The sequence below is a fragment of the Rana temporaria genome, chromosome 7 (assembly GCF_905171775.1).
Source record: "Rana temporaria chromosome 7, aRanTem1.1, whole genome shotgun sequence".
Taxonomy (NCBI): domain Eukaryota; kingdom Metazoa; phylum Chordata; class Amphibia; order Anura; family Ranidae; genus Rana; species Rana temporaria.
The window spans coordinates 154,280,755-154,307,263 of NC_053495.1; the positions used below are offsets into that span (position 1 = coordinate 154,280,755).

At 41.8% G+C, this 26,509-nt stretch overlaps 1 protein-coding gene across 1 annotated transcript in view; it reads left to right on the forward strand.

Annotated features, from left to right (window-relative positions):
* The window catches only part of LOC120945783 (putative ferric-chelate reductase 1), a 61,985-nt gene that overhangs the window by 8,482 nt on the left and 26,994 nt on the right, over positions 1-26,509 (forward strand). The window contains exons 2-6 of the mRNA XM_040360186.1: positions 670-871; positions 10,466-10,602; positions 13,287-13,378; positions 18,751-18,814; positions 19,316-19,507. Of these exons, the coding sequence (XP_040216120.1) occupies positions 676-871; positions 10,466-10,602; positions 13,287-13,378; positions 18,751-18,814; positions 19,316-19,507 (681 nt within the window). The 5' untranslated portion in view covers positions 670-675. The remainder of the gene's footprint in view (positions 1-669; positions 872-10,465; positions 10,603-13,286; positions 13,379-18,750; positions 18,815-19,315; positions 19,508-26,509) is intronic.

Here is a 26,509-nt window from a genome sequence, read left to right on the forward strand (position 1 = left end):
TTTTTTTTTCTTCTTCGTCCCCAATTGACACATAAACAAATGACATTGTTTAAAGCTTGGAAACAAAATATTTATGTGTGTATTTAACAAAAAAAGAGAGATATTCATCCTGTCAACTTTTTAAATATTGTTAGGCAATTTTTTTTTTCATCTTTTTTTTTTTTTAAAGTAGATTGCATTATGACCGGCAGATGCAGCCGACAACCATAGTAAACAAATACTATGAACATCAGCTCCATCTAGTGGTCGTAAAGCAGTATTTTTCTGATTCAGTATAATTGAATATTATTTGATAATTGCCTAATAATAAATTCACACCAATCAAATGTAAATGACGTTTCATGGGATTAATGGGAGTTTCATGGGATGAATAGCTCAGCATTTTGATTTTTTATAAATGCACCCTTGAAATCTATGAACCATGTTACATCATACACGTTTAAATAAAAGAGAAAACAAATACCTGTTCTAATTCATGTCAATTGCCAGATCTATTAAGGCTGTCAAGATAAGTCGGATCAGTTGACCAGCCAACTTAGACTACTGGCATTATGACACTTTTCCTTATCACTATATTGCAGTATGTTGTAACTATTTTTATTCCATGTTTTAACAAGTATCTGAGGGTTGTTATCTATTAATAACATTTTGAATTCTATGTATTTCCAGGAAGACATGGCACACACATTTTTGCTGTTCTTTTATATTGCTGGGTGTCTGGTTGCTGTATTTGGGTATCCAAGTGGACTAATAAGTGCTTCGTGTGACACCATGCTTCCAATACATGGGAAGGCTATTCCCCAGTCTTCAGCAGCCCCTTATGTCATCACAGCATCTACTAACACATTTATGCCTGGTGATAATATAACAGGTAATGGCTTTAATAATAATATTGCATGAAAAGCTGTCTGTAGCAAAGTCCAAATGCAAATTTTCCCGTTTTTTAATAAGCCAGTATGATGTTGAATAAAGCAGTGTAGAGCGCAAGTGTTATGTGAACAGTATCAAATTTTACTGTAATAGGCAAACATTGGTTGTTGTGGGGCATTGTACTTTGCTGTCCGTATTAGAAAATATGTCCATACAGCAACAATATGGTGTGAGCTATAGCCAATGCGTATGCAGCTATTCATAGGTGTGTGCAGTCTATTGTATTAGGGTGTGCATCCCAAAGCAGAAACGCACATGTCTTTGGGCCCTTTCACACGGGGCTGTCCATGTCCGGGCTCCACTTTGCTCAGTGGGGATCGCTTTGTCGATCCTCGCTGAGCAGTCAGATGACAGGTCTGTCTCTGCACACTGTGCAGGGACCGACCTGTCAGATCGCCACTCTCCCCTATGGGGGACCGATTGACGACGGTCCGTAGTGTGATGGAGCTAAATAAAATGTCTGTTATCTTTCTCTTTTAACCACTCAAATAATACTTTACTTTTATTTATTTTCTTTCTTGTTGGTGTGTGTGTGTGTGTGTGTATTTCAGTATTCACGTGACAAGACAGTGGTATTTTTCTTGACCAAGATATTAAAAAAAAAAAAAAAAAACAGATGTTCTTTTCAACCCACTGATTCCCCCTCCCACCAAGCAAAGGGAATATGGCGACTGAAAGCCCTGGAATGCTTGCCTCTTGGCCAGAAAGAGATGTAACGAGAGAAGACCATATGTGGATGAGCCAATGGGATGCACTCGAATGTGATGACGTTTGCTTATGTCACTTTGGCAATAAAGGGTTTCCTGTTGGAGTTGATGATGGAGACTGAAGCAGTGTAATCCCTTCTGCATGCATGCTCACATCATGAATTTGGCTCAGCGGCAGAATAGAACATGTATCCTGGAATTAGACTAGGGATAAATCTATTACAGTAGAGTCTGTTGTCATCTGATCCGCCAGACGGATCGAAAAATGGGGTTTTCTCCATCACACTTTGGCGGGTCAGATGTCAGCAGGCATGTCACTGATGACATCCGTGGCTCCATAGAGAAGCACAGAGCGCCCGTTCAGGTCTGCCAAAAAAGGGCCAGCCCGTGTGAAAGGACCCTTTCTCTGCAGCCTCAGTTGCACTGGACAGTGAATGACTAGGAAGTGCTCTGTGCTGAGTGGCTTCCTGTTCATTTACAAACTGAAGCATAGTAAAAACCGTTTATTATGCGTCAGTTGTGAATAAAAACAGTGAGTGTGTTTATTTTGAAAAGGGGTCGGTAAATCACATACAGGGGGAACCCAGGCAGTAGGGGGCATTGGGGGAACCCAGGCAGTAGGAGGAATTGGCTCCACCCAGAGTGATTAGGGTGTGCCCAGGCACACCTGGCACACCCCCTGTGCAGCCATTGTAGAGCTACTACTGTTATGGGATGCAGAGCCAGTTGAGCTCACCTCTGTGGAAAATATTTAACTAATTTGTTGCTGTTGTGTAAATATAGTGACATGAAATGTTTTTTTTTTGTAGCCTGTCAATTTAAAGTGTATGTCACGCCATAATCTTTTTTTAGTGTGGGGAACGATTGGAACTCCTGTCTGATGTTTACTGCCATCCAATGCTCCAGTGGAGATTTCATTTAATAATGTCAACGCTCAACAAAATATTGGCATCAGAATTGTTAGCCCGAGCCTGGATTGGCTCTGTGACATCAGCCGACAGCGGGCTTCAGCCTGCCGTCTGCTGAAAACAGGTCACAGAAGTGCAAAACAAACTGCAGTCCTGTGGTCCATAGGAGAAGTACAGCCAAACAAGCTTTGGCCGAACTTCTTTTAAATTGAGTTTTATTGCTTTTGAGGGACACATGATTTGGAATTATCATCTTGGATGGCAGCGGATTGGTGTTTTTACCCATGGGTCTGGAAGTGTATAAAATCCGGAGGTCAGTATTAAGGTGAGCAGATTCACAAATGCATATGGCACATTGTGGTGGTAATGAAGGAGGTATTCACTGGTTCCAAAGAAGATTACAAGGAAAGAGTGCACATGTTTTTTGCTGATCACAACTTTATTGCACTTTAGTTTTGAAAAAAAAAAAAAAGATCAAACTTTATTGCACAGTTTTAATAATTTATTTACACATGATAATGTTTGGTATATGCATTTGTTATAAATGGCAATATATAGTGCTGCACAAATCCAAATATTTGATCCATTGGAGATTTACCAACAATTTTTCACAGACAGGAAGGTAGGAAACGGGGACATAGATAAAAATTGTCATGGATTCAATCCCCTACTACTGGTGAAGGATTCCCCTCACTTCCTGTCTGGCAAATCATTGTTGGCCAAACAGGAAGTGTGGGTAAATCTCTTTGAGCTCCAGATAGCTATACAAATCTGACAGGGGTTATAACCCTTCTCCACTCTATCCAAAAATTGGAAAACAGTTTTTGGCTTGAGATGCAGGTTAATTAAAATTAATGATGTGAACAATTAGTACAATTGTTAAAGGAACGATGAATGGTTTTAGGTCAACTTGTGTTTGGTTGTTAACCACTTGCTGACCGCCGCACACATATACGTTGACAGTGTGCTTGGGGGTCCCGGGAACTTGATGTATATAGTTTAGACATGTGCATTCGTTTTCGTTAGAATGCATTTTCGTCCGAAAATCAGGTTTTTTCGTTATCGTTTTAACAAACAATAACGAAAGTGCAAGAAATGAAAACCGAAAGATCCGACATAAAAAATGCTTTATTTTCGTTTTCGTTGCGGTAAAAATTTGATATAGAGAGATTAGACATTATAGGGAAAAGATTCGACATCATAGAGAAAAGATTCGACACTATAGAAATAATAGATTCGACATTACAGAGAATAGATTTTGCTTTATGAGAAAATAGATTCGACATTATAGAGAATAGATTCGACATTATTACTAGTCATACAACATTAGAATTTTTGTAGGCGGAATATTGGAACGGAAATGTACGATTTGACGTAAAGATTCGACGTTTCGTCGAATATTCTTTTGACCATTCGACAGAAACCAAAAAGATTTGACGTTCCGGCGAATATTCTTTTGACCATTTGACAGAAACCAAGTATTATTGGATTTTCGGACGAAAGCTATTCCCCAACGAAAAACTAAATAAATCGAAACGATTTTCGGGAGTAACTAAATAAATTTATTTTCCAAACGAAAACTAAGAAACGAAACAAAATATTCCAGTCTGCACATGTCTAATATAGTTTTATATAAATTGCATTATTTATCTTTCAAAAAGTGTTTCTCAGTGCTAAACCTTTCATCCAATTTCTAAATTTGTAAACTTCAAAGCAGTATAAAGGAATTGTAGTGGCAAATAAGCACTTGTGGGTTTAACTAATCATCATATATTTATATTTTTATGTATAATTCTCTTTTGAGTGTCCTATGCCTACATACTCTTGCTAATGTCCTTTTGTTCCCATCTCAAAGTTGTGAGATGTGCTAGTGCATTACCTTCAAGCTTTAATAAAGAAAAAAGATACAAATTATACTAGCAAAGCCAGTGTGAATAGTAAAGTGATAATAAAGTCCGTGTTTCTTTCTTCTTTCCCAGATCCTACTCTTCTTGGGTCCCTCTTCAGCGCTCCAGGCACCTCCCCTCCTGTTGAGTGCCTCGACAGCAAGCAGCTTGCTATGGGTGAACCTGAGCCAAGCCACAGCTCCGCCCTCTTTTTTTTTCATTGACTTTCGATAGCAGCGGGAGGCAATGGCGCTTCGCTGCTGTCTCAGCCAATGAGGAGGGAGAGTCTGGACAGCCAAATCTCTCATACAACATCACTGGATAGATGGGGCTCTGGTCATTTTTAGTGGGCTGTGGGGGGTCTGCTGGACACAGAAGGCTTTTTATCTTAACTCCTTCCCGCTGACCGTATGTGGGCTCGGCTTTAAGGGGTTAAATCGGGATGATGCATGCATCATCCGGTACCCCTTCTTTTTTTTTTTTTTTTAGAGCGGGCGGTCAGCTCTATAGGGATAACAACCGATGCAGCTAAAGGCCACTCGGCTGTTATCCCAGAAGAGCGAGAGGGGGTGTGTGCGCCCCCTTCTGCCGCTCTTCCCGGGCCTCCCGTCCCACTGGGTTGCCCAATCCGCAGGCTTTGATCCAGTCTCTGTAGTGTAAACGCAGAAGCAATGTCGCTTCTGGTTTACTTGGCTGCCAATGGCGCGGTTAAAAAAATAATAATACAGTATTCAGAATTGCAGTTTTTGGCGATCTTTTTACTTTGAAGTGCAAGGAAGGGATTTGGGGTTCCCCAATGTTTACATCCCTTTGACAGCAATATAAGTCATCAAATGTTTATTTTTATTTTTGTTAAAGTGACAATGTAAAAAAATCGAATAAAAATTAAATCACCCCGTCCCGGCGAGCTCGTGCAGCAAATAAAACACACGTGTAAGATACACATATACAAACAAATTGAGCTAACTTTACTGTGGTGTTTTTTTTTTTATCATGACTGCAACATTATGGCGGACACCTACAGTACAGACCAAAAGTTTGGACACGCCTTTTCATTTAAAGAGTTTTCTTTATTTTCATGACTATGAAAATTGTAGATTCACACTGAAGGCATCAAAACTATGAATTAACACATGTGGAATTATACATAACAAAAAAGTGTGAAACCACTGAAAATATATTTCATATTCTAGGTTCTTCAAAGTTGCCACCTTTTGCTTTGATTACTGCTTGGCATTCTCTTGATGAGCTTCAAGAGGTAGTCACCTGGCGCAGCACCCCATCACTCTCCTTCTTGGTCAAATAGCCCTTACACAGCCTGGAGGTGTGTTTGGGGTCATTGTCCTGTTGAAAAATAAATGATGGTCCAACTAAATGCAAACCGGATGGAATAGCATGCCGCTGCAAGATGCTGTGGTAGCCATGCTGGGTCAGTATGCCTTCAATTTTGATTAAATCCCCAACAGTGTCACCAGCAAAGCACCATCACACCTCCTCCTCCATGCTTCACGGTGGGAACTAGGCATGTAGAGTCCATCCGTTCACCTTTTCTGCGTCGCACAAAGACACGGGGGTTGGAACCAAAGATCTCAAGTTTGGACTCATCAGACCAAAGCACAGATTTCCACTGGTCGAATGTCCATTCCTTGTGTTCTTTAGCCCCAACAAGTCTCTTCTGCTTGTTGCCTTTCTTTAGCAGTGGTTTCCTAGCAGATATTCTACCATAAGGGCCTGATTCACACAGTCTCCTCTTAACAGTTCTAGAGATGTGTCTGCTGCAAAAGGTGGCTACTTTGAAGAACCTAAATATGAAATATATTTTCAGTTGTTTCACACTTTTTTGTTTGGTATAATTCCACATGTGTTAATTCATAGTTTTGATGCCTTCAGTGTGAATCTACAATTGTCATAGTCGTGAAAATAAAGAAAGGTCTTTGAATGAGAAGGTGTGTCCAAACTTTTGGTCTGTACTGTATATATACTTTTCCTCCCCGTGCCATTTTGCCGACGTATAAGCGTGTGAGGCAAGCGGTTAAGGTTCTTGAAGGTAATGCACTAGGTGTTTTGCGCCCTTTAGTGTCTTATTTTTTCGGAGCCTGCCATAAACATGACATTTTTAGCGCCTGCAATGTCAATATAATAATGATTATACCTTTCCAATTCATATAATAATGATTATACCTTTCCAATTCATAGACAAGTCACACTTCCTTTGGCTGAATACTGACATGTCATTGAATACATTTCGCTGTCAGTTGTGTACAACGCATTACCAATAAACACCAACAAGCTGATTAGGTTAATACAGGTCTCTTCTTTAATAAGAGTGTAATCCCAGATAAACTGCATCTGTGTGATGAAAAATGCTTTACTAGGCAGAGAACAGCTGGTTTCAGGTTTATCATATGTAGCTGACGGGTAATGAAACCTTCACTCAGGGGAAACGCCAACAGATCTGCAGGTTTCAGGAATTGTTACAGAATGGGAAAATAAATAGTCGCATGTCCCCACACAGCATCTTTCATCGGCTACTCCCTGAAGTGGTAACATATCTACTATTGTGAAAAACTGCATGACCTCACAGGAACATTCTCATGGCTGCCACACAATGTGGGGGATGGAGGAGATGCAAAACAGGTTTTACAAGGTTTTTATGTTGAGCTGCAATCATTCTGCACTCTGCGTTCTTTAATTGCATGACTCAGTTAAAGCAAATTCGAATACCACATAATACCAATATGCAGGCAAATAAATTCACAATTTGCAAATTGGCCTGGTTTATGTGTCAATTCAGATATTATTATTATTCTTATTATATATTTTTTTATTATTAACGTTGTTTTACAGGTAGCAGGTCTCCCTTGCTGTCTCTCTCTACTTCTTAAATGGTCACTAAATTATTTTTCTTTAGCTAAATAGCTTCCTTTACCTTACTGCAGTCCTGGTTTCATGTCCTCATTGTTCGTTTTTTGGTCTGATGTTGCTGTAATTGTTCTCTGTTCTGGACACTTCCTGGTTGTCTGTTTCCTGATGACCACAGTACTGGGAGATTCTAGTTTCATTTTCCAAACCATCACTGCTCTATGGCTCTGTACATGCACACAGGCAGGATAACATGCAAAAGCGAAACTAGCTGCAAAAACGAAAGTAGATGCAAAAACGAAACTGTAGGTACATTATATGATTGATTTTTATCTATTTTTAATACATTTTAAAAGGAATCAGTTAACTATTATGTCTCTATACCCTGTAAACAGTCATTTTTCCTTTACAACTCCTTTAAGGCTTTGTGCCCCATTTTGCAGTGCTGCACAATAGTTGTACTTTACTCTTTAGGCCTCGCACACACTGGATTTTTTTACAGCTGCTGTTTTTGGCTTCAGATGTTTCACTTTTTTTTTTTTTTGCATCCAGTAAACTCCCCATGTTATCCTATGTGTTCATGCACACGTAGGCTGTTATCAGCAGTTTTTTTTTTGGAAGGGGTGTTTTCTGGCTGGGTTTTAAGAGGACTTTTTAAAAACGCTCTAACTATGATAAAAGTTTAACTCTATTCAGCGTTTTTAAGCCATAAGCTTTTGTGGGAGTATAGTTTTGCTAAAGAACGCTACAGGTTTCTACAGCTAACTCTACTGCCGTGTTGTGTTTTTTTTTTTTTTTTTTTTTTTTTTTTTTAATGTCCAGTGTGCATGACTATTGTATAACCGATGTACCTTTTATTAACCCCTTTACATCCCAACCCCTCAACCTAAGTAAACGAAACCACACAGAGTTAGAAAAAATATAGGCCGTAGCAGCCTTAGCCGTAGAAGCCTTATTTATTAACACTACTATTTAAATTAACAATTGAACATAAACATCTACTAGTGTCGATCTTTGCAGGAACCTCGATTACCCTGTGTGTAAACTATTGCACTGCGGTACCTCTCAAATCTGTTAATAGGCCTCAAGCCGACATGCTGGCTCAGACAACCATGACCGCAGTGCACCCATTACCAATGCTTCCAGCTAAACCACCGTTAACTGTAAGCCTACCATCAGGACCCATACCAACGACAGGTCCTGAACTTTTCTTCCTGAGGTATCATCCTTCCCCTGCAAAGACCAGACACCCACAACTGCCACAACATCATACTGTCCCAAACCTGTCCATGGAAACAAAAAGAAAACAAACATACCACAATCCTAACCACTTAAATAGGGGAGGGTGGGAACTTTCCCTCACGCCGTGTTGTCCGGGGGAGGAGTCCCAACCTATTTATTCCCTTCAGCCCCCTTCCACACTAACTACACCAATCCTACACTCACTCTCATCACGTACCCTGTTTCCCTAGTCATGCCACCCCTCCGCCTATCCATTTTATTCCTTTACTCCGGGCTTCTCTTGAGGCCTTAAAGAGGGAGTTTATGATGAGTTTTACTTCCTCTTTGTTTCCCTGCAAAGGTAAAGCATAATGGGCTACTGTGCATTGCATAGTAGCCCATTATGTGACACTTCCCTGCAGGAGAAGCCTGTTATTTGTCCCCATCTTCCTCGCTTGCAGCGAGCGCCCCCCATCTTCTTTTTTTTTTTTTTTTTTTTTTTCTTTTTTTCACCCCTCTTTCTTCCGGGGCCCGCAAACTCCGGCTCTGTCAGTCATGCAAGGGAAATGTAAAAATCTTTTTTTATAAAACCTAATTGGATGTTCAAAGTAAACACAAGAATAAACTGCCTGCGCAATAAGCTATTTACTATAATCTTCAAGTAAAATCATTAAAGTGCAATTAGTGTAGAATGGCAACTATTTTCAAATGCTCAGTAAAGGGCTTTCTGTTCCATAAAGTACTGTATGTGCAAAAATTATTATGAATTGGCACAGAAAGCACTACTTGTTAACTGTGTTACTCGCAATGCGAGGTATTACTGTACCTACTAGCGCTGGAGTATTTTTTTTTTTTTTTACTTCATTAGTAAACACTGCTGAACCTGATTTACAAACATTTTGCAACTTGAATAGCCTCTGATCTTTAACAGGATTGACATACTAAAAGGAGTTGTAAAGTCCCATGGTTTTTCACCTTAAAGGGGTTGTAAAGGATTATTTTTTAAATCACAAACATGTCATACTTGCCTCCACTGTGCAGTTCTCTTTGCACAGAGTGGCCCCAATCCTTCTGTTCTGGGGTCCCTCGGCAGCTGTCTTGGCTCCTTCCCGCAATAGCTAACACCCTCTGGGAAGCTGTCTCCCGAGGGGGTTACCTTGCGGGGGCACTCCCGTCTCATACAGTCAGCGTCCATAGGGGGGGGGGGATCACTTCAGTTGACTCATTATGGCTTTGCAGCTTCCCCTCTTCTGTTTACCATTTCTCCCAACATTTTGAGATGGGAATGTGGGACACCTATTGACAAAAGTATGTAGGCATAGGACATGCCCCCCATATCAAAGGAAAATTGTATATAAAAAAAGATTGGTTAAATCCACAAGGGCATTTTTTTTTCTCACTACTATTCTGTTTTATACTGGCTTTTTACCAATGCAGAAACTTAGAAATTGGATGGAAGGTTTAGCACTGGGAAACGCATTTTAAAAGATAAACAGTGCATTTTATTTAGAACTATATAGATCAGACCAAAATCAGGGACAAATGAGGAGGAAAGAGGAACAGAGGGACTGTTCCAAATCTGGGACAGTTGGGAGCTATGGTGCCTTTCTACCTGCAAGGAGTGATTCCTGTCCTGACTCCGCCTCTTGAAACTCCTCCTCTTAGCACATTTGTAGTTCAGAATGCAGGCTCTGTGAAATGTGTGACACTGCCCTGCTAAGTGATTATTTGTCAAAGAATTCAAGGCAGCAAATGTGTATGTGTGGGTCTTCACAAAATAAGATTACAAACTTCAAGATTGCTCATATTAATAGGAGTAAGGTAGACCTAATTGAAATAAAATGTGGAAAGGATTATATGATTACATTTTGACCATAGATACATTTTAAGTAAATCGACCCCAGTGTGTGTTTCCAGATGGTCACTAATCTTTCTACTTCATTCCATTTAGTAACCATAAAAAGCAGTGGATCACAAGGTTTTAAAGGATTCCTTTTAGAAGTTCGATTAATGGGAGGAAATGGGATAACTGGAACGTTCAGCACTACAAATAACAATGTTCGCATACTATCTTGCAACACAGGAGCGGTAAGCTTTTTTCCTTTTTTTTTTTTTTTGTTATTCTTTCCATAAGTGAACGTCGTGTGTGGTGTTTTTTTTTTTTTTTTATTACAGCTCAACTGAACATTCTTAATTTTAAGTACAACTATGGCCTTCACACTTGCTAAAAATATTATTGCTGAACAAACGCGTTAATGAGCATTGTTTGGCACTTTTGTTGAAAATGCTCTCCAAACGTTTGACGGGTGTTTAAAAACGCACCCCAGATGCCTATTTTGTTATGAACAAGACCTAACACACCACAAACGCATGCCGGCGTGTTTATGGGCATTACCATAGACTTGAATGGAAGGAGTTGAAGTGCTTTAATTCCTGTCAAATTTGACATGTACTGTAGCTTCATGTTTTGATAATATGAATAGCTGTGTGCTGTCAATATAATATTCAGGCTGCATAACTAGGTGTTAAATGTGCCTCAATTTGCATGCTTGTAATCAGTGGCAGCCCATTCATAAGCAGCACAGGGGCGCCACCCCCCCTAATCTACATGCAGGGCATGGGACGCATGGATTTCAATTGTGTGTGTGTGTGTGTGTGTGTTTGTGTGTCTGTTTTTTTTTTTTTTGGGCACTTGATTAGGACCTGAAGCTCCAATTGGCTTAAAATAAAAGGGTGGGATCAGGGCGCAGTGCCAGTTGTGTGACAATAGCGAATATTAAAAGTCATAGGACTAATGGCCAATTGGGTCTCGGGACCTACTACTTCGCCTGGAGGAGAAGAAACGGCGAGGAGTAGCTGGAGCAAGGAGTAGCAGCCCTACCCTGGATCCTTGTCGTCTGGGAAGATTATATAATATAATATTTTATTATAGCAAAAAAATTTGCTTTATATTTTTTCAAAATTGTGTTTTTTTTTTTTCCTGTTTATAGCGTAAAAAATAAAAACCGCAGAGGTGATGAAATACCACCAAAAAGCTCTATTTGTGGGGGGGGGGGGGGGGAATTATGTAAATTTTTGTTTTTGCACAATGTCGCACGACCGCGCAATTGTCAATTAAAGCGATGCAGTGCCGTATCGCAAAAAAAGGACTTGGTCAGGAAGGGGGTAAATCCTTCCGGGGCTGAAGTGGTTAAAGTGACGTTAGGGTAATAAACTGTGAATTTTTGCCTTGCTCATAGATGATCATAAGTTTGAAGACTACAGTATACAAATATTAGGGCTCTTCAGGCAGTAATGCCTACCACCACCCTCTGGACTTTTCATGGTTGTGGTGTGGCCCCATTAAACTCAATGGGTAAGTTTGTCAGGGGGTGCCACTTGTCAAAATCTGCAGTCTGAGTTAACACAAGGAGAAGACCCAGAAAATGGCGTCTGCCTCATAAATGCACAGCGATGGAAACTCCTCCTGATGAGAAAAAGTACTCAAACCTTGACTCCACTGCTGCCACCTGTTTGGCCTGGGGTGTGATCAGCACCCCAGAAAAGGCAGAATGACCCACAGCACAGCCAAAGCTGAGACAGAGGCTTAAATTTGAACCAATTAACATGGTCAGAGTTACTTAACTCTCTGACCCCCTCTAAATTTACACTAGCACCGGTTCTGGAAAGTAACCAGGCGCTACACATGTTTTACATTTATCAAACGGATATGTCAAAATGCTTAACCACTAGCCGACCGCGCACCGTCATTATACGGCGGCAGGTCGGCTCTCCTGGGCGAGAGCCCGTAGCTATACGGCGGCTCTTTGAGCCGCCACTAGGGGGCGCGTGCGCACCGCCGCTCGCCCCCGACTCCCGTGCGTGTGCCCGGCGGGCGCGATCGCCGCCGGGCACACGCGATCGCTCGTTACAGAGCGGGGACCGGGAGCTGTGTGTGTAAACACACAGCTCTCGGTCCTGTCAGCAGGGGAAATGCTGATCCTCTGTTCATACAATGTATGAACCCCCCCACAGTAAGAACACACCCAGGGAACATACTTAACCCCTTCCCCGCCCCCTAGTGTTAACCCCTTCACTGCCAGTGGCATTTTTATAGTAATCCAATGCATTTTTATAGCACGGCTCGCTATAAAAATGCCAATGGTCCCAAAAATGTGTCAAAAGTGTCCGAAGTGTCCGCCATAATGTCGCAGTACCGAAAAAAAATCGCTGATCGCCGCCATTACTAGTAAAAAAATATATTAATAAAAATACCATAAAAATACCCCCTATTTTGTAAACGCTATAACTTTTGCGCAAACCAATCAATAAACGCTTATTGCGATTTTTTTTTTTTTTTTACGAAAAATATGTAGACGAATACGTATCGGCCTAAACTGAGGAAAAAAAATGTTTTTTTTTATATATTTTTGGGGGATATTTATTATAGCAAAAAGTAAAAAATATTAATTTTTTTAAAAATTGTCGCTCTATTTTTGTTTATAGCGCAAAAAATAAAAACCGCAGAGGTGATCAAATACCACCAAAAGAAAGCTCTATTTGTGGGAAAAAAAGGACGCCAATTTTGTTTGGGAGCCACGTCGCACGACCGCGCAATTGTCAGTTAAAGCGGCGCAGTCCCGAATCGCAAAATGTCCTCTGGTCTTTGGGCAGCAATATGGTCCGGGGGTTAAGTGGTTAAATGGTAAAAAGACCAAAGGGAGCAAATAAGAAGTTTGCTGTTAAGGTTTGCATAATTGAACTCTTATTTTATTTTTATTTTTTCTATGCAGAATAAAGCTGCCAGCCATACCGACAGTAATCTTAAACAGTCTGTGACGGCTGTGTGGACAGCACCCCAAGGAGCAGGACCTGTGCGCTTCACGTAGGTATAGGGGAATCAAGTTATAATTGTAATGTGTGTGTGTGTGTAATATATATTAGTGTGTACAGTACTTGAAACTTGTGAGCTGCTATAGTGGCCACCTTAATTCCTTTAAAGTGTGTGTTATTTAAAAAAACAAAAAACTTCTGCCTTTACAACCACTTTAAAGCTGTCTCCACCCATTAACACTCTCATGTGTGTCTAGTAGCAAAATAAAACAAATGGGCGCTAACCACAATCTAGCACCACACATTGTATCCTGTGCTTCTCTGTGTTTTGTATCACAATAAATACATAACATTGAACTTGATAATCAAAGTGGTGGAAAAGAGACCCCTTCTTTTTTTTTTTTTTTTCCCCAAGAGCTATTCATTTTATTTACATGTATTTATTGTGACACAAAACTACAAGGTAACATTTGTGGTGGTAGATTGTGGTTAGCGCCACAATTGGGGGAAAATCTGGCGCTGAGCCTGAACTATGGGAAAATCTAATTTTAGAAAAAGCCGTAAATTGAATGCACCATGCTAAATTTCTTTGTTCTAACTTAATTTAATGCTGGGATATACTACTGGTTGCCTGAAAGTAAAACCGAGGTTTGCAGACTTGGCTGAACGTCTTTCGGGTTATGTTGAACTATTTTTATTCAGTAAGAAAAAAAAATGTTTTTCTGTTTTATAATAATACTTTGACATGCATTACTGCACACTACAAAACCTCTAGTGCACATTGTGAGCAAGCAGGAGAGGGTGACTATATTTGTACATGCAGGACCATGGAGGACGAATGTAGCCACCCTCAAGTCAGATCCTCACCACAAAAAAAAAAAAAATGGAGATTTGGAAGAGAGCAATAAAGTATTCTCAATTAATTTAGTAAAAGTATGCAAGATGTAAATTGTATTATATGCAATAAAAATGTAGGCCAACAGTCTTGCAATATAACCTAACATTCATATTCCAAGTCCAAAGTTGCAGTCCACTGAGCAATACCCTTTTGATTGGTGCACAGGAATCAAAATGTATCTGTACATTTTATCTATATATATATATATATATATATATATATATATATATATATATATATATAACTCAGTGTGTGTATGTATGTTCCAGCATCACGTCCAAACGGCTAAAGATATTAACATGAAACTTGTTACACATGTTACTTATATGTCAGCAACAAACATAGGATAGGTGGTTTAACCCTTACCCACCCCCATTTGCCATGGTCGGGGTTTTCCTTTAAAGTCCCATTCAACTCTTTGGGAAATACATGTTACTTCATAACTTCCAAACGGCTGTACATATTTCGATAACACTTGGTCACATGTTACTTAAATGTCCACTTAAACTATAGGATAGTTAATTTATCCCTTAACTACCCCCATTTGTGAGGGTCGGGGTTTTTGTTTAAAGTCCCATGCAAATCAATGGGAAATGTATGTTCCCACATAACTTCTGTACGCCTAGAGATATTTCAATAATACCTGGTAGGCCCCGTACACACGATAGAATCTATCCGCAGATAAATCCCATCGAATGGGTTTCTGCGGATAGATTCTATGGTGTGTACACTCCGGCGGATATTTCCGAATTCCAGCAGATAAATATTTGTCGACATGCACAGAATATCTATCTGCTGGAATCGGATCCCACGGATGGATCCGCTCGTCTGTACAGACTCACCGGATCCATCCGTCCAAAGGGATTCCCCGCACGCGTCGTAATGATTTGACGCATGCGTGGAATTCCTTATATGACAGCGTCGCGCCCGTCGCCGCGTCATAAAAGCGGCGACGGCGCGACACGTCATCGCCAGGATTTCAGCGCGGATTTCAATGCGATGGTGTGTACACGCCATCGCATAGAAATCTGCTGAAATCCTCGAGAGGATTTATCCGCGGATACGGTCCGCTGGACCGTATCTGCGGATAAATCCTCTCGTGTGTATGGGGCCGTACACATATTACTTATATGCCAAATAAAAATATATGACAGTTAAATTAACCCTTACCTACACCCTTATATAAAAGATGGGTATATTTATATTACTATGATTTTCCTCCCCAAAAGGTTAAGATAGGAAGACCAGGCAACGCCGGGTATTCAGCTAGTTTATTTATATATGTGTATGTGTGGCTAGGTCAGCATTCAATATCATAGCTGTTTTCCAAGTTGGCCAAAGCTCTTCAGTTGAAAATGCTAATATGGAGATGTGTACAATGGGTTACACCAATGGCGGCTGGTGCTCAATTTTTTTTTTGGGGGAGGGGTTGAGGCGCCCCCCCCTTTTGCTCGATCACCATATCACATGCCGATCATATCCCCCACCAGCCCAAACTACGGTACTTGCCCCATCCAGGTCACTGCTTCCCAGCGGTCGCTTCTCCTCCCAGCCAGTCGGCACTTGGGATTCCCGGCCAATCGGGTTGAGGGACTCACTTCCTGATTGGTCAGGAGGAGAAACGGAAAGACCTTAGCGAATATTAATTTGCTAATGTCGCACAACTGGGTGGACTCCAGCCCAGTGCTCTGTGCCCCGAGCCCACCCTTTTTTTTAAGCCAATTGGAGCCTCAGACTATAATCATGTGCTTGTGTGTGTGTGTGTATATATATATATATATATATATATATATATATATATATATATATATATATATATATATATATATATATATATATATAAAAAAACATTGGAATCTATGTGTCTGGTGCCCAAATTAGGGGGGCAGCACCCCTGCTCCCTGCATGAGCAGCCGCCACAGGGTTACACTTTGACATTACCTCAAGGGACGATGATATTGTGGTGCAGATGGGTTTAGGCAATAAGCTTATTAGGTGGGGGGTTTTCAGTTTTTAAAGGGGAGTTCCACCCACAATTTCACTTTTTTTAAATATAAATACCCCTGTAATACACAAGCTTAATGTAGTCTAGTAAAGTTAGTCTGTAAAGGTCTGTTTTGTTAGGTTGTTAGAGCATTTAGTTAGTTTATAATCTAGAAATAGACCGTGGCCATCTTAAGTGTGGGCATCATGAAGCCAGACTGTATGACTTCCTGGATTTCAGCCTTGCAGATCTCGCACATGCTCAGTGCTGCACAAGCGATGTAATAGGTTTCAGTCAGGTTTCCATAGCAACGGGAGTGTCAGAGGAAGTTGCCGCCCCTTCTCTATGCAAATAGGCTATTTGCAAGGACTACTGGGATACATGATACCTATCCCAGAAACCCTTGCGAATAGCCTTGTGACTTAATAGCCTAGGCTAATAGGGAGGAGGAAGTAATGAAGGACTACAAAATAAAGGTATTTACAAGCAACAAAATAAATAAAAAATGTCCATTCTGAACACTATGAGATTAGGGCATGCAGCACAGACATACATAAAAAAATGGGTGGAACTCCACTTTAAGTAAGAGAAGGTAGGAGAGGGAACATGTAGGGTAATGGAGAAAAGGGGATGAAAGTATTATTTTTTTTTTTTTTTTTTTAGTTAAGAATACTACTTGAATTTCTCTTTTTAAAGAGTTTAGTGTTTCTTTAATGTAAACACTTATGAGATTACAGTAATGACCTGATGCTTTTGTGATATTGGATAACCTTTAACATTTTATAGAAATCTGCTATCATTTACGTCACTGCAAAAATAATGTAATCACCACTCTGGTTTGCAGAGGTGTGGTGCTCCTTTTTCTGTTTAATGGCTTGTATAAACTAGCAATGATTGAAGTGACCAGTGTAAATATCTTCTCAAGCAGTATGTACACTATTTAACAGGGCAAACTCTTGGTCAAAAATGGCTGAAACATTTTGACTTTGTTTGGCTATAGGGCTTGCAACACAAATAGGAGTCTGATTATTCAGAAACAGCTGAGACAGTTCCTGCATCCCCCAATGTGTTCACTATTCAGCCAATATGCTGCATGGGGAACGTTTCTGGATGCGCTCCCATATTTTTTTGCCAACCAAGCCCTTTAGGCTGACCCATAGAATGACCCTTTTGATTAATTTTTTTTCTTCTTCTTTTTCTTTTCTTTCCTGCGACCAGAAAATAAAATTGCTTAATTCCCCCGTAAACACAGTGATGGGAGCCCGTAGCTGGGGGTCAGAGGAAGCCATCCCCGTCAGGAGAGCACAATGATTATTGCTAGTGGCTACTGGCCCACTCCCTATGGGAATGAGTATGGGGTACATAATACACCTACCCATTCACCAAAACGTGAGTAAAGACACAACACAAGTTTTTGACAAATCCTTTTTTTTTGTAAAGTAGCTCTATCATCAATCGTGACGCCTTCCGGCACGCCGTAAAAGGGGGGGGGGATAACGTCAGCCTCGTCAGAGGCTCCTCCCAACTGTCTGCTCCTCCATCTGACATTTCTTCAATGGCTTAGGGTGGATTCAGCCGATGTCATTGGGTGACCCTGCCCCCTCGTGACATCACCGTCAGGGGCATGCTAGGGGAGACTCCACACCTGATCTATATTAAAAAAATGTCAGACAACTGGAGCGTTTGAAAAGGACATAGGGTGTGTGTTTTTTTTTTTTTATGGGTGCGAAGGGCATTGTGGTTGACGATGGATCTATACCTAGGAGACTTTGTTAATAATCTAATACATTTTCAAAAACGTGTTTTGTGTTTTTACTCGCTTTTCCGGTGAATGGGTACTATGTACCCCATACTCATTCACATTGGGGGATGAGGATCTGAATGCCCCCTTGTTAACAAGAGCTTCCAGATTCTGATAAGCCCCCTGCCTACAATCATCGCTTTTTAGTTGTGGGGAAGAGGCCCTTGTCCCTATCAACATGGGGACAAGGTGCTTTGGGGTGGGGAGGCAGAGCTCATTCCCCTCCTTGTCTGGCCTCCCGGACTGCATGCTCAGGTAAAGTTCTATTATGGATTTTTTGGGGGGGGGGGCTTTTTTTTCTTTTTTTGCATTTCTTTGTTCCCCTTAAAATCCATACTAGACTGGAAGGGCCTCTTTTGTTTACATTTTAGTTCTCACGAGGAAACCTGCTGACAGCTGATGAGTCATTGTTTTTTGAGGATGTGGTGACTGGCTTCCCCACCCGCTCCTTAACCACCAGCTATTCTTCACACACAATTTGAATTGGTCGCCGTAGACAACGGTGCCGGGTTTTCTGCAAATATCTCCTTGACCATATAGGTTAAGGAGATATTGCAAGCAAATACAGGTAAGTCTTAATGTAGGCTTACCTGTAGGTGCAAGTTGTATCAGAGGGTATACAACCACTTTAATCATTGTTTTAGTGCTGTTAGCATGAACAAGAACAAAGGTACAGTATGTGAAGACCAAGGTATTGCTAGGCTTTTTCCTGAGCATAACCTTACACTTTTTTTTTTTCAGAGCAACTGTATTACAAGATTATTCTACCTTCTGGACTGGAGTTAAAAGTGACATAATTTTAACAGTAAGTTGTATTGGAACTGATCAGTTATGTCATTATTGGTTGCTATTGCTGGGCACTGAGGCAACACTACATACTGTACTGATTTTGTGGTCAGTCTAACTTACAGTAAAGCCCTGCACACATGATCGGTTTGTCCGATGAAAACAGACCGATGGACCGTTTTCATCGGACAAACCGATCTTGTGTGGGCCCCATCGGTTGTATGGAAGTTGGAACTGTAAATTTTTAAGTGCAACTCCAGCCCAAAAATTTATTATGTTTTAGATAGCATAGGGAAGTGTTAACTGGTCATGCAGTGATGTAGGATTGCTGACAGGTCCGCTGGATAGTAGGCATCAGCAAGATGCCCTTTCCGGCGGTTTCCAGGACCAGCGTGACATCACACTGGCTTGGGTATGAGTCATATGTAAGTCGGATGTTTGTAACTCAGGGAATGTCTGTCTAAAACTGTATTTTTGTCAATGTAAAGTGTGACACTCTCTTCTTCTTTTATTCCTAAAGTCCCAGATGTCCAATATCACCTGTGGTACTCAGAAGACTTGCCTGAGTGATCCAGTGAACTGCAGTCCAAATGACAGTGGTTGTCTTTTCATGTCCTCGTCTGCCTCCAGTGATGGCATTGGCTATGTGTTTGAAATAAGTGGGCCAACTTCAGGATATGTGGCTATTGGATTTTCATATGATACAATGATGGTAAGAACAACTTTAGAAATATAGAACAGTATTTACTAGCCTATATTGCCACAAATGGACAAAACCATCTGACCTTTTTTTACTATGAAGAAATGTGTGTCATCACAAGCCAATGTGTGCTTATTGTCACTTATAATCCCTTAGGTCCCCTTTTTTACCTAGGAAACAACTGCAACAGCAGATCATCAGAGGTGAAGTTAATGGTGCCTCCCCACATAAAAAGCCACTACACCTGTGAGGAAAGGGAGATGGTGGGAGAGGGTGTAATACATGAATGGCTGGCAGACCCCTTAAGCATGTAGGCCCACTTGTGTATACCTATACCCAACAACAAAGATGTAATATAATGCAGCTTGACGATACTTGAATGCAGTGACTGGTTGTTTTTTTCAGACTTTTTCCTTTTATATTTTCATCTGTTGATCCTACCAGTAACACACTTCCTCTCCTAGGGTGACAATGCACACTCCTTGCGTTTTTTTATCTATAAATGAGCAGCATTGTCACAATATCCTGCTCTGGACAACATGGTACAGGCAGTCCCCGAGTTACGAACAACTCCTACTTAGGAACGGCCTCAAATGCCAGCCACTTGTGCTCCACGCTGTTCCTGGATACCTCTGAGCACCTCCGGACACATCTCACATTGCAGTACTGCATGGCCAGAAGAGCCCCAGATAAAATAACAAGCCGCCAGAACATCCCACATCCATGCACAGGCAGAAGTTACACTTACCAATGCAGTGTTCCGACCTGAAGTTGCACTTGCAAATGCAGTGTTGCGACTTCCGAACAAACCTACAGTCCTTATCAGTGCTGGACTGGGACAAAAATGTGGCCCTGGACTTCATCTAGACCGGCCCAGGGCACAACACATCAGGGTACAGAGCACATCAGGGTACGGTACAGAACTCGGCACATCAGGGCACAGCACATCAGGGTACAGGGCACAGTGCACATCAGGGCACAACACGAACAGGGCACATCACATCAGGGTACAGGGCACAGCACATCAGGGCCCATCACAGCACACCACATTGAGGCACAGCACATCGGGGCATGGGGGGAAAACATCAGGACACAGGGCACATCAGGGCACGGTGCACATCAGGGCGCGGGGCACATCAGGGAACATTGCACATCAGGGAACATAGCACATCAGGGCATATAGCACATCAGGGCAAGGTGCACATAGCACATCAGGGCATGGGGGACATAGCACATCAGGGCACATCAGGGCACAGGGCACATCGGGGCACATAGCAAATCAGGGCACAGGGCACATCAGGACACGGGGCACAGGGCACATCAGGACACAGGCACGGGGTGCACATCAGGGCACATTGTTTACCAGCCTCCTCTCTTCTCGTCCATCCCAGATGATGTCACAAGCAAATGGGGATGGACGAGAAGAGAAGAGGGGCTGCCGGGGGCAGGGAGCAGCCGCAGTGAGACATATGATGAGAGAGAACTTATTACACACGCTTCCTGCCTGCGCTACTCTGCATGCTGGCTAAGTGGCTAAATCTCGATCTACTCATCAAGAGCCAGCTGTCGGCGATTGTCGTGTAGATCGCCGCAGACCTCTGACCGGCCCACTGAGCCATCGGCCCACCGGGAATCTCCCAGTAGTCCCAATGGCCAGTCCAGCCCTGGTCCTTATTGTGTTCGGTACTCGGGGACTGCCTGTATTCTGTAATTCACAGAAGATGACTGTGAAGGCTGAGAAACTCAATGAATTACATTGGTTTTATAAATATGGCTTATAAGGGGTTAAAATGGTTCTAATGTCCAATTTGTTTTTACCTTGGTGCATTCTTTGCAATAAGGTTAAAAAAAAAAACGCCCTACTACTACTTTTACCATCCTCCATCCGTGAACACTTACCTGACTCCTGTCACTGATCCAGCGCTGTCTCAGCTGCAGCACCACTCTTCTCTCTTCCTGGTCTCATGGGAGATAGAGGGGTGGGCAGGAGGGGAGGCTGCCCTGGGCACTGTGGTATCGTGAGGTTTGGGGGCACCACAAGGAGATTGGGGAGGAGGGGATTTATGATTGTGGGGGGCGCAGAGCTAAGAATTGTTCTAGGAGGGGAAATTTGGGGGGGGGGGTTATTTTTGCTGACACATAATGCTCATACATCTTGGGGGGGGGGGCGCAATTTGGAATGCTCGCCCTGGGCTCTAGATGACTTTGACTGACAGCAGCAAAAGCCTATTGCTCCCTCCAGTGCCATGACAAACTCCTGTGAGGAGTGAGTTGAGGCTTTGGTTACTGCTGCTGTGGGTGTCTATGGATGCACAAAGCCTGGCTCAAAAGTGCGTATGCAGGGGTGCTTTCTTAGCACCTCGCTTCCTGAGGAGGGAGAAGTGGACAGCACCAGTGGGAAACTGCCAAAAAGGATCTAAGGGACTGCTCTGAGCAATATCATTGTACAGAGCAAATAACTATTGCCTTACTCTTTTTCATTAAAATGTATAATTTTTTTATATCCCCTTAAAGTGGATGTAAACCTTACATATACCCTAGTATGAAGTGAACAGCCTCATATGATACACAGGGATGATACAAATCCCCCTACTTAAGTCTTACATGCATATCTGCTGTCTTCAGATTTATATATTCTTTAGAAAGTGCACATTGTATTAGATTTTTCTTCCTATTCAGCACTGGCAGTGAAGTCTGGGCATACAACAAAGCTGGCTGATTTGAGGCAATCGCGCACCACTTCTCCACATGGGCAGATACTTTCAGAGCTGTGCTGTAACTAGACCAACTCTGCTAATCTGTTTATAGCGCCCACCCTGACACAAAATTCAGCCTGTTTTTTTTTTTTTTTTTTCTCCGTTGATGGAGAAGTTATGCTGATAACAGAAGAAAAGATCAGGAGAAAGCCACGGGACCTGGGGATTTGAAGAGAGATAAGGAAATACTACAGATATACAGTATCTCACAAAAGTGAGTACGCCCCTCACATTTTTGTAAATTGTTTATTATATCTTCATGTGACAACACTGAAGAAATTACACTTTGCTACAATGTAAAGTAGTGAGTGTACAGCTTGTACAACAGTGTAAATTTTGCTTTCCCCCTCAAACTAACTCAACACACAGCCATTAATGTCTAAACCGCTGACAACAAAAGTGAATACACCCCTAAGTGAATATGTCCAATTTGTCCCAAAGTGTCAATATTTTGTGTGGCCATCATTCCTTTCCAGCACTGACTTAAACATATCCATAAAATGGTTAACTTTTCGGCACGTGCCAGAAATGTAACACTCCCATTGGTTGTGCTCGCAACCAAACTGTTAAACCATCCAATGTCTGGAGTCATAACTGATCATGTGTGCAGCATCATGGCAGTTGTAGAATAAACGGAGGCCAAGATGGTAGCTTCCTTGGCTAAAAACGATGGTTTACTTCCATTTTTAACCCTCTTGGGCATGGAGTTCACCAGAGCTTCACAGGCTGCCACTGGAGTCCTCTTCAACCCCTTCATCATGCCATCACAGAGCTGGTGGATGTTGAAGACCTCGTCCCCCTCCACCTTCCATTTGAGGATGCCCCAAAGATGCTCAATAGGGTTTAGGTATAGACACATGCTTGACAAGTACATCACCTTTAACCTCTGCTTCTTTAGCAAGGCAGTGGTCATCTTGGAGGTGTGTTTGGGGTCGTTATCATGTTGGAATACTGCCCTGTGGCCCAGTCTCCAGGGAGGGGATCATGCTCTGCTTCAGTATGTCACAGTACATGTTGGCATTCATGGTTCCCTCAATGAACTGTAGCTCCCCAGAGCTGGCCGCCCTTATGCAGCCCCAGACCATGACACTCCCACCACCATGCTTGACTGTAGGCAAGACACACTTGTCTTTGTACTCCTCACCTGGTTGCTGCCACACACGCTTGACTCCATCTGAACCAAATAAGTTTATCTTGGTCTCATCAGACCACAGGACATGGTTCCAGTAATCCTTAGTTTGCTTGTCTTCAGCAAACTGTTTTCAGGCTTTCTTATGCATCATCTTTAGAAGAGGGTTCCTTTTAGAGACAGCCATGCAGACCAATTTGATGCAGTGTGCAGTGTATGGTCTGAGCACTGACAGGCTGACACCCACCCTCCACCCCTTCAACCTCTGCAGCAATGCTGGCAGCACTAGTACGTCTATGTCCCAAAGACCTCTGGATATGACGCTGAGCATGTGCACTCAATTTCTTTGGTCGACCATGCAGAGGCCTCTTCTGAGTGGAACCTGTCCTTGTAAACTGCTGTATGATCTTGGCCACCATGCTACAGCTCAGTTTCAGGGTCTTGGCAATCTTTTTATAGCCTAGGCCATCTTTATGTAGAGTAACATTTATTTTTTTATTTTCAGAGAGTTCTTTGCCATGAGATGCCAGATTGAACTTCCAGTGATCAGTATTGGAGAGTGAGAGCGATAACACCTGCTCCCCAATCACACCTGAGACCTTGTAACACTAACAAGTCAAATGACACCGGGGAGGGAAAATGGCTAATTGGGCCCAATTTGGACATTTTCACATAGGGGTGTACTCACTTTTTTTTTTGCCAGTGGTTTAGACATTAATGGTTGTGTGAGTTATTGTGAGGGGACAGCAAATTTACTGTTATACAAGTTTTACACCTACTTTTCATTGTAGCACAGTGTCATTTCTTCAGTGTTGTCACATGAAAAGATAAGTATAATAAATATTTACAAAAATGTGAGGGGTGTACTCACTTTTGTGAGATGGTGTATGTACCCAGCCCAAATTTCATGAATCCACTTTAAGTGCTGGGAGTATAGCTAACACTATATATTTCCGGTGCTCCAAATATGAAACTTTTGGGTCTGGGATACAGGCTGCAGAGTTGATTGTAGCCCCTCTGTCTTGTCCATCACAAAAGGCTTTCTATCATTTAAGACCATATACAGGGGCGGACTGACCATTGGGACTCTCGGGCACTGCCCGAGGGCCCCATTCCACTAGGGGGCCCCATCAGGGTTGCCAGGCTCAATAAAACCAGGGACAGTATGTAAAAATCTTTTTTTTTTTTTTACATCTGTCCCTGATATGTCCGAAACCGACATGCTTTTGATGTGAAAATCCTGAGATTTTAGCTGCCCTGCCTCTAAACGGCCTCCTGGCGTGGTGGCCATCTGTAAGCCCAGGGGCCCCATAATCATCTATTGCCTGGGGGCCCCATGAGTTGTCAGTCCACCTCTGACCATATACAAATCTGAATGGACAGCGGAGAGAAGGGGTCGCCAGTCGCTCAGCAGCCTCCTCTTTTCTGTTAGAATGCTGGGAGTACAGCAAAAGCTGTAAAAATGTAAATAGTTAGATGGTGGCGTGCACTTCATTGGACTTAACCCCTTATAAGCAAGCAGATTTATAAAACGTCAAATTACTGGGATTCTTTATTTAATAAGTCAGTCCAGTGCACAGAAAATTACAAGGGAGATTTCTAGCAGTATCAGCAAGCATTTTCTTTCTTTGCAGAAAATAAAATTAGGCTGAAACAATAAAACAAATGCAGTCATCTAAGGACTTGCAAGCTTAAATGCTTGTTCTTTGGTTTAGATATATAGTATGTGAAGTCCCAACTTTTTTGACATTTCCTTCCCAGAATCCTTGTTTTAGAAGTTGAACTGTTTGGCGAATTTGATGAAATCTGCTGCTGTTTAAGTCCCAGGAGCTGAACATCTGTTCCTGCGTTTTATTAAAGTCCTAAAATGTTGTCCTAACAGAATGCATGGCTGTTGAAGTCCTGGTATCAAACTATTATTATTATTATTAGTCAGAATTTATCTAGCACCTACAATTTGAGCAATACTTTACAATATAAAGTGAGACAGTACAGTTACAATACAATAAAATACAAGAGGGTTAAAAGGGTCATGCTCCTAAGAGCTTACAATTTAATGGGGTGGGACAGGGGGTACAAAAGTTAATAACTGTGAGATGAGCTCATGGAAGAATTAAAAATTTCAGTTAGGTGAAGGTGTAATGGACTTCCCTAAGCAGATGAGTTTTCAGGCCTCGTACACACGACCGAGGAACTCGTCGTAAATGAAACATCGTTTTCCTCGACGAGTTCCTTATCAGGCTTGTCGAGAATCTTGACAAACTTTCTTTGCGTAAACACTGTCAAGACAAAATCTCGTTGTTCTCAAACACGGTGATGTACAACGGCACTATAAAAGGGAAGTTAGATTCCACTGGCACAACCCTTGGGGCTGCTTTTACTAATCTCATGTTACTGCGTGTTCAGTAAAAGTTTGGTAAGAGATGATTTGCGCTTTTCAGTCTGTTACAGCGTGACAAATGTGCTATCTCCATTACGAACGCTACTTTTACTGAAGGTGCGCTCCCGTCTCATACTTTATTCTGAGAATGCGCGGGTTTCTAAGCATACACGCGAACGTGTTTCTCGTTTTAAACCAGCACGACGAGAAACACGACAGGGAAATTGAGACTCCCGACGAGAAAAAAGAGAACTTGTTCTCTCGTCGAGATCCACAACAGTTTTCTCGACCAAAAACATACACACGGCCGTTTTCCTCAGGGAAAAAAGCTCTGCCACCAAGTTTCTTGATGGATTTTGTCGAGGAAAACGGTCGTGTGTATGAGGCCTTAGGGATCACCTAAAAGTGGCCAGAGTAAATGCCAATTATAAATATTATATCCACGATCGTGTAGTAAAAGCTGAATTTTTCAGTCATAAAAATACTAATGGTACTGAAAAGAGAGGTTGAATGTTGAAGGAAAAAAAAAGTAATCTGCAGATTTTTTTCCCAGACTTCGTGTACTAAAAGCTGCTTTTTAGTTTTAATTATTTTTTCAGGATTTAGGAATAATTTAAGAATAATGCCGCGTACACACGATCATTTTTCAGCATGAAAAAAAAACGTAGTTTTTCAACTTTATCACTAAAACGATGTTGCCTACACACCATCGTTTTAAAAAAATGATCTAGCAAAGCGCGGTGACGTAC